Here is a 9,347-nt window from a genome sequence, read left to right as displayed (position 1 = left end):
ACTTGCATTACATGTGCGAATCCGCATGCGTTGGACGCATGCGGATTCGCGATAGTGGAAACGAGCCCTTAAAATAATACCAGTTGCCTGACTTATGCTGATCCTGTGTCTCTAATACGTTTAGCCACAGCCCCTCAACAAGCATGCAGATCAGGTGCTCTGACTGAAGTCAGACTGGATTAGCTGCATGCTTGTTTCAGGTGTGTGATTCAGCCACTACTGCAGCAAATAGATCAGCAGGACTGCCAGGCAACTGGTATTATTTAAAAGGAAAACAGCCATTTCTCTCTCAGTTTAGGTTCCCTTTAAGATAGAAATGCTCAAGTTCTTCTAATGTGAACTCTCCTGCGGGCTACAATATGGATCCAGTAATTCTACCTGAACTAAAACATGACATAAGAAACATGATCATGTACAGCATTATTCCTACTAATAAAATTCTATTTTTGTGCTTTTCAAGCCCCTTCCCCATTATTAGGGCAATTAGTAGGGACTGTGGCTGCGGCAGAAATGGGGGGTATTAGTAGAAGCTGTGGCTACAGCAGGGGGAGAGGGCCATTAGTAGGGGCTGTGTCTACAACAGGAGACATTACTTTGTTTCTGGTCGGCATGCCACTAAAGTTCCTCACATTCTTCCCTATGCGATGATGGTGTTGCTCACGGATGGATGTGGGTGGCTTTGTACAGCACAACCTTGGGCTAATGCAGTCCATTGTGAAAACCCTAAATATAAACTTGATGAGGTGTTTGGGCTTTATCTTTAGGTTAGGTGCGTGGGCAGAAGGGAAAGCAAAAAAATGAAAATAAAAGGCCTGTCTCGAGGCAGAATGCCCTCTGTGCCAGACAAAAGTATGAGACATCTTTAATCTTATTTCTTTACTATAAAGGTTGCCTGAAACAATCTTTTGTGTTGAGTGCAGTCTCTAGCCTAGGACACTCATCAGTGAACAGAGATTGTGGTAAACATAGGGAAAAGAAAAAGAACAGCTTCACAAAAACACACAGAGAGCGAGTGTGCGTCTGTATGTGTCAGAGTAAGTTTACAGCTCTTTCTATCACTATTAACTAAAATTAAGTGGTTATCAACACAAAGTTAAAATACAGTGCACTAAACACACACCATTTCATGAAGCAGGACGTTGCCATCTTTTGTCAATTTGATATCACCGGCACCAGAGACTAACCTGTTTGAAAAGATACCCAAAATTACCAGAATGTTGAATAATGTCAATATTAAACATCTGTGGTGTAAACATGCTCCAGAGGCTTCCTCAATCTATCTCACCCCCTCCACTGTTGGCCAGGACTCGCTTTTCGCAGCCACGCTCCCTTTTATGGACAAGTGTGGCAGCACTGCACAGGTGTGTTTGAGCATGCGTAGCAGAGAAAATAGTGCACCAGCTGCTCTGCGTCCGCACAGTGTGGAAGCTCCTACACAGAGGTGAGCATGGTCGCAAGCAATTTTCAAGTTTAATGTTTAGGGCCCCAGCAGTAGAACAGAAGGGCCAAGGAAGCTTGTAGACTATCCAGAGGATTCCCCCTACTACTAATCAGCCACTGATCAACCATCAATCACCCCGTCACTGCTACCCATCATACCCATCAGATCAGACCCTCATCTGCCCCTTGCGGGCACCCAATCACCCGCCCACACCCTCCCTGATCACCTCGCCAGTGCATTGCTTGCATCTATTCTCCCCTCTAATCACGTTTCAATCACCCAGTCCCCTCCTGTCACTGCTACCTATCAGATCAGGCCCTAATCTGCCCCCTGCGGGCTTCTGATCACTCGGCCAAACCCTCACCCGCCCCATGCTGGTCTCTACGACTCAATTGTGGCTGAGACCAACCGTTACACCACACAATACGCAGCCGCCAATCCAAGAAGCTACCATGCCCAGCCTTTTCGGTGGAAATCACTCCAAGTTTCCGAACTTAAATTTTTTGGGGCCTTCTCCTTAACATGGGTCTAGTCAAAAAGAATGTATTGCAGTCTTATTGGTCTACGCACCCAATACATCATATGCCCATGTTCTCTGCTGCCATGTCCAGGTCACGATTTGAGAACACCCTGCGCTTCCTGCACTTCAGTGCCAATACAACTTGTCATCTAAGAGGCCACCCTGCTTATGACCGGTTCCACAGAATTTGGCTCCCTCATAGACCACCTGTCATCAAAATTTGCAGATGCTTATACCCCTGAACAGTCATTTTGAAGCATTTGGTTTCCAGACTACTCCTCACGGTTTAGGGCCTCTAAAATGCCAGGGCAGCATAGGAACCCCACAAGTGACCCCATTTTAGAAAGAAGACACCCCAAGGTATTCCGTTAGGTGTATGTTGAGTTGATAGAAGATTTTATTTTTTTTGTCACAAGTTAGTGGAAAATGACACTTTGTGACAAAAAAAAAATCAATTTCCGCTAACTTGTGACAAAAAATAAAATCTTCTATGAACTCACCATACTCCTAACGGAATACCTTGGGGTGTCTTCTTTCTAAAATGGGGTCACTTGTGTGGTTCCAATACTGCACTGGCATTTTAGGGGCCCTAAACCGTGAGGAGTAGTCTGGAAACCAAATGTCTCAAAATGACCTGTAAAATCCTGAAGGTACTCATAGGACTTTGGGCCCCTTCGCGCACCTAGGCTGAAAAAAGTGACACGTGGTATCGCGTACTCAGAAGTAGTGTAATGTGTTTAGGGGTGTATTTCTACACATACCCATGCTGGGTGGGAGAAATATCTCTGTAAATGGTCAATTGTGTGTAAAAAAAAAAAAAAAAATCTCATTTACAGAGCCATTTCTCCCACCCAGCATGGGTAGGTGCAAAAATACACCCCAAAACACATACTATTTCTCCTGAGTACGGCGATACCACGTGTGACACTTTTTTGCAGCCTAGGTGCACTAAGGAGCCCAAAGTCCTATGAGCACCTTTAGGCTTGACAGGGGTGCTTACAATTTAGCACCCCCCCCCCCAAAATACCAGGACAATAAACACCCCACAAATTACCCCATTTTGGAAAGTAGACACCCCAAAGTATTCAGAGAGGGGCATGGTGAGTCCATGGCAGATTTAATTTTTTTTTGTGTCACAAGTTAGCAGAAATGGAAACATTGTTTAGTTTTTTTTTGTCACAAAGTGTCGTTTTCCGCTAACTTGTGACAAAAAATAAAATCTATGAACTCACCATGCCGCTCAGTGAATACTTTGAGATGTCTTCTTTCCAAAATGGGGTCATTTGGGGGGTATTTATACTATCCTGGAATTCTAGCACCTCATGAAACATGCCAGGTGCTCAGAAAAGTCAGAGATGCTTCAAAATGGGAAAATTCACTTTTGGCACCATAGTTTGTAAACGCTATAACTTTTACCCAAACCAATAAATATACACTGAATGGGTTTTTTTTTATCAGACATGTAGCACAATAAATGTGGACAAAAATGTATATAGAAATTTTACTTTATTTGAAAAATGTCAGCACAGAAAGTTAAAAAAAAAAATCATTTTTTGACAAAATTCATGTCTTTTTTGATGAATATAATAAAAACTAAACATCACAGCAACAATCAAATAGCACCAAAAGAAAGCTGTATTAGTGACAAGAAAAGGAGGTAAAAGGTGGTAGGTTGTATGACCGAGCAATAAACCGTTCAAGCTGCAGTGGTCTGAATGGAAAAAAAGTGTCTGGTCCTTAACCTGCCTGGCGTTCTATTAAGATCGCCAGGCAGGCTGCGGGAGGGTTTTTTTTTAATAAAAAAAAAACTATTTCATGCAGCCAACTGAAAGTTGGCTGCATGAAAGCCCACTAGAGGGCGCTCCGGAGGCGATCTTCCGATCGCCTCCGGCGCCCAGAATAAACAAGGAAGGCCGCAATGAGCGGCCTTCCTTGTTTTGCTTATATCGTCGCCATAGCGACGAGCGGAGTGACGTCATCGACGTCAGCCGACGTCGTGACGTCAGCCGCCTCCGATCCAGCCCTTAGCGCTGGCCGGAACTTTTTGTTCCGGCTGCGCAGGGCTCAGGCGGCTAGGGGGGCCCTCTTTCGCCGCTGCTCGCGGCGAATCGCCGCAGAGCGGCGGCGATCAGGCAGCACACGCGGCTGGCAAAGTGCCGGCTGCGTGTGCTGCTTTTTATTTCAGCCAAATCGGCCCAGCAGGGCCTGAGCGGCAGCCTCCGGCGGTACTGGACGAGCTGTGCTCGTCCAGACCGCCCAGCAGGTTAAGGGGTTTTAACCACCCTGGCGGTAAGCCCGAGCTGAGCTCGGGCTAAGCCACCGAAAGATTTCTCAGGCCCTGGTGGGCCGATTTGAATAACTTTTTTTGTTACACGCAGCTAGCACTTTGCTAGCTGCGTGTACATACCGATCGCCGCCGCTCTGCGCAGATTCGGCTTTCTCCAGCCCCTGGCAGCGGTCCAACACACTAGCCGCAGATACCGACCTCACCAGGTCAGCATCTACTTGCGCTTCAGCGTGCGACTCATGGAGTTGCACTCAGGGTCGGACTGGGACACCGGGGGGCCCATCCAAAAATTTCAACCTGGGGCTCACACATCCCATGATTGCGGTGAAAAAAAGGGCGTGACCATGCACCGGAAGGTGGGCGTGGTCATGATGTATTATGGACAGGGCCGAATGTACATGATCTTAGCAGCATTGTAATTCAGAAACCCTGCTGACCAGAAAAACTTTGCATAGAGTACCCTCCTTCAGTATAAAGTAATGTCCTACTTTGCAGAGGTTGTGACCGCATCGGGGCCCTTGGGCCAAAGGAGCCCCGAAGGGCCCTCTCCCTCAACTACCGTATTACCCCTCTATTGGTCCTGTGCTCATAATAATCACTTCTATAGATACTTTGAACAGTGGTAATCATTAACAACCTATTTCCCATCCCCTTCTTGCACCTCTTAGGCCCGGTTCACATTAGCGGTTTTCAGCCAAACGGACCGGATGGCCTGACCGGATCCGGACCGGATCCGGATCGGAACCGTACGGTTCTGATCCGGATCCGATCCGGTCAGGTTGCATCAGGTGTTCATCCGGATGCGATCCGGATCCGTTTGGCAAAAGTCACGTAAAAAAAAAAAAAAATGTTGGGGTCTGGGAGGTCAGCAGAAGGGGGGCCTGTGGAATCAGGCCCTCCGCTGTTTAGCACTCACCTCCACCTCCAACATGCTGCCAACATCTCCAGCTCGTGCTGCTCCACTCCAAAATGGTTGCCCATGTGTCCCCAGCAAATATCGCCGCAACAATCCTCATAGGAAGTGGGGTAGAACATCCGGATTTTTTGCCAGTGTGTTGTGCGCTCTCCGGTTCTCATTGGTTTCCATTGGCCGGATGGTGCAGTCCGGCTCCGCCCCGGATACGGCTGCCGGAGGAGCCGGACCCAAAAATAGCGCATGTTGGAACGAACACCGGAGTCCGGATCCGGTCCGGACGAAACGGACGCATGTGAACCCTGGCATAGCCTTACATTGCTATGCCGTGCGTCCGTTTCGTCCGGCCAGCATGCGGTGCGGCTCCGGTGCGGCTGCGGCACGGCTATTCCGGATAGCCACCGCTAATGTGAACCGGGCCTTACACTGTAGTTGCCATTGGCAGGTTTTGGTGCGTCGTATCAATTGTTATGTATAGAGTGCTTGGGGGGCCCCATTGTAAAATTTGCATCAAGGCCCACAGCTCCTTAGCTACGCCACTGCTCTCAGCATGAGTGATTACAGCACTGAGAAGAGAATTTTTGTGCTGCAGGCAGCAATTGGAGCTCTGTCAGACAAGGAGGAGGGGGGCCCACTAGAGACCTGGAGGTGGGGCCCACCGAGAGAAAAAAAACTGTACTACTGTGGCCCAGTCCGACCCTGGTTGCACTGACATCTGAGGGCCCGTTTCCACTATCGCGAATCCGCATGCGTTGTCCGCATGCGGATTCGCACAGTCAGTACAAGTGGATGGGACTGTTTCCACTTGTGCGTTTCCCCGCACGTTTTTCTGTGCAGAAAAAATCTGCAGGGTAGGGCCCTCAGAATTCGCCTGCGTGTGGAATGCAGGCGAATCGCACGCAATGTATTTAATAGGGAAATCGCATGCGTTTTCCCCATGCGTTTACCGCGATTTCGCATAGGTATTAATGTTAATTTACACAGGCAGTGACATGGTTAAATTCGCATACAGCCTCACCTATGCGAAATCGCGGCAAAAAACGCATGCGGAATCGCACCCGCATGCGATTTGCCTGCGGTGATTCGCCGGCGATTTCGCAACGCTATAGTGGAAACGGGCCCTGACTCTGAGCCGCAAGCTGAAGCTTAGTAGGAATTGTGTACCGGAGGGGACCCCGGGCCACCAGCTAGTAGCAGAGCTGCGCAAGGGCGCAGGAGAGCTGCAAGAGGCTGGAGGAAGCCCCAGGTAAGTAGATTTTTGATTTTTAATCACCTCAGACCTTCCCTTTAAGCCAGGTGTGTGTATGGTCCTTTACAAGTAGATAGTGAAAAATTATATATACCTCTTTAAAATGGGCCAATCCAAATCAGCAAAAAAATTACAGTTGAGTGGCCCAGAAACAAGTTGCAACAAAACGTGCATCCTGTTGGTAAATGAATGTGATAGTCTCTGGTAAACAGCCATCGTTTTTCTGATTTATCTCAAATCATTGTGCGATAAGCCAACTGAAGGCAATGAACTAAAGTGAAACCCTTCAGCAGGATTTCCCTCACACAATGCAGGAAGTATTGCAGAGACTTACAGATTAAGTGTAAAAAAAGATCAATATAAAAAAAAGGCATTACTATAAAAACAGTATCAAGTACATAGAACAAGCGGATGAGTATACTACGGCAGCCTCAACAATAAGATGACATGTGTGTGTACCACGCGCAGATTACCAAAAAAGGAAGTACCCAGACCACGCGGCCTGAAGCCGTCTATCTGCATGAATGGACGCACCCTAGGTCTCCGCCTGAGCTTCCAGCTAGGGCTGCTGCGGTGCGCGCATGTGAATGAGGCGTGACAGTTATAAGTCAGGATGCTGAAGCATAATAGCTGGACTCACATTTTCATGGTCCCCTTAGGCCCGAGGTTGGTCCGCAGCACATCCTGCAAGCCGCGGGCCGCACTGATGTTCACAGCGAGAGCCGCCTGCGCTCGCGCCACCTCGGCTTTCGGGTTCAGGGCTTTCACGGCGGCCATGGCGGTGCCGGTAGAAGAGCTCACGTGTACAGAAAACAACGATCCCGGCCTTTCCTCCACGCGGCGTCCGGCTCTTCCAGAACAATCTAGCGTGCTCAACCGGCTCTCACCGCCCTGCACCCACCCTATTGGCCATAAACTGAGCACAGGCTGTCATTGGCCGCCCTCAGCTCAGGCGTCATATATTCTCGCGAGATGTGTGTGAAGTTCGTTAGTAAGGGAAGCGTAGTGTAGTTGAGAAGTGTTGGCCATAGCAACGAGCCTGATGGCACAATCAGACAGCGACATCTAAAGGTGCCTACGAATGGTGCAATCCTGTTTTTTAACAATCTTATAAGAATGAGGGCTTGTTCACATTATAGGCGTTTTTGTAAAAATTTAAGCGCGGGCGATTTTCAAAATCGCCCTAAAAACGATTGTGCGATGATTTTCTATGAGAGAGTTTGTATCTGAGCGGTTCGTTTGCGATCCACTTAGGGCCCTTTCACACCTTCTCCATTCTGTTCCCACCGCTGCCTGTAATTGCCCTCCAGCACCCTCTTCCAGTCGGCCGGGCATCACTGCGCCTGCGCTGGCCCGGCTGCACTTGTTCTAAAGTATGCAACCGCGCAGGGCAGTTTCTAGGCTAAATTTCACCCAGGGCGAAATTTAGCCCCCCCCCCCCCCCCCCCCCCACAGTGGAGCCAGGTATAGGTGCCCACAGTATAGGTTAGCTACGTAGGTGCCACCAGTATGTGTTAATTAGCTAGGTGCCTGCAGTATAGGTTAGATAGGTAGATGCCCCCAGTAAAGGTTAGATAGGTAGGTGTCTGCTGCATAGGTTAGGTAGGTAAGTGACTGCAGTATAGGTTAGATATGTAGGTGACTGCAGTATAAGTTATATAGGTAGGTGAATGCAGTATAGTTTAGGTAGGTAAGTGACTGCAGTATAGGTTAGATTGGTAGGTGACTGCAGTATAGGTTAGGTAGGTAAGTGACTGCTGTATATGTTAGATAGGTAGGTGCCAGCATAGGTTAGATAGGTAGGTGACTGCAGTATAGGTTAGGTAGGTAAGTGACTGCTGTACAGGTTAGATAGGTAGGTGAATGCAGTACAGCTTAGATAGGTAGGTGCCAGTATAGGTTAGGTAAATGACTGCAGTATAGGATAGGTAGGTAAGTGACTGCGGTATAGGTAAGGTAGGTAAGTAATTGCAGTATAGCTTAGATAGGTAGGTGACTGCAGTATAGATTAGGTAGGTAGGTAGGTGCTGCAGTATAGATTAGGTAGGTGGGTAAGTGCTGCAGTATAGATTAGGTAGGTAGGTAGGTGCTGCAGTATAGATTAGGTAGGTAGGTGCTGCAGTATAGATTAGGTAGGTAGGTGCTGCAGTATAGATTAGGTAGGTAGGTAGGTGCTGCAGTATAGGTTAGGTAGGTAGGTGCTGCAGTATAGATTAGGTAGGTAGGTGCTGCAGTATAGATTAGGTAGGTAGGTGCTGCAGTATAGATTAGGTAGGTAGGTAGGTGCTGCAGTATAGGTTAGGTAGGTAGGTGCTGCAGTATAGGTTAGGTAGGTAGGTGCTGCAGTATAGATTAGGTAGGTAGGTGCTGCAGTATAGATTAGGTAGGTAGGTGCTGCAGTATAGATTACGTAGGTAGGTGCTGCAGTATAGGTTAGGTAGGTAGGTGCTGCAGTATAGGTTAGGTAGGTAGGTAGATGCTGCAGTATAGCTTAGATAGGTGGGCAGGCAGCGTGGTGGGAGCGGGCATAATAGTAATAACTCACCTTTTTCTTCAGCAGAATAGCCGATCTCATCCCACGCTGCTTCAATGTACTTCCTTTCCCGGCATCTGTCTCAGTAACAGCTCCCCCTGTGTTGACATGCGGAACATCAACACAGGGGGCGCTGTTACTGAGACAGATGCCGAGAAAGGATGTACATTGAAGCAGCGTGGGACGAGATCGGCTATTCTGCTGAACGAAGGTGAGTTATTACTATACCGGCTCCCACCGCCACAGCGCCCCCCTCAGGCCGCAACAATACAGCGCCCCGGGCGATTGCACGCATCGCACGCCTATAGAAACGGGGCTGCAACCGCGGATGGGAGCGCTTAGCGCATGACGTTACAATGACACCAAGCGCAGAGTGCTCTCGACAGCGGTTGCTTACTTTAGAA

General features: G+C 48.4%; 1 protein-coding gene across 1 annotated transcript in view; it reads right to left on the bottom strand.

Moving 5' to 3' along the window:
* CCT6A (chaperonin containing TCP1 subunit 6A) overlaps positions 1-7,372 on the bottom strand; it is a 36,467-nt gene extending 29,095 nt beyond the window's left edge. Inside the window, exons 1-2 of the mRNA XM_068268570.1 lie at positions 7,051-7,372; positions 1,121-1,184 (exon numbers count right to left, since the gene is read on the bottom strand). Of these exons, the coding sequence (XP_068124671.1) occupies positions 1,121-1,184; positions 7,051-7,187 (201 nt within the window). The 5' untranslated portion in view covers positions 7,188-7,372. The remainder of the gene's footprint in view (positions 1-1,120; positions 1,185-7,050) is intronic.
* Between the last annotated feature and the right edge of the window lie 1,975 nt (positions 7,373-9,347).

This window comes from Hyperolius riggenbachi, chromosome 2 (assembly GCF_040937935.1).
Source record: "Hyperolius riggenbachi isolate aHypRig1 chromosome 2, aHypRig1.pri, whole genome shotgun sequence".
NCBI lineage: Eukaryota > Metazoa > Chordata > Amphibia > Anura > Hyperoliidae > Hyperolius > Hyperolius riggenbachi.
The sequence above is the reverse complement of the archived record's forward strand: the minus strand, read 5'-3'. Positions and strand labels throughout refer to the sequence as shown.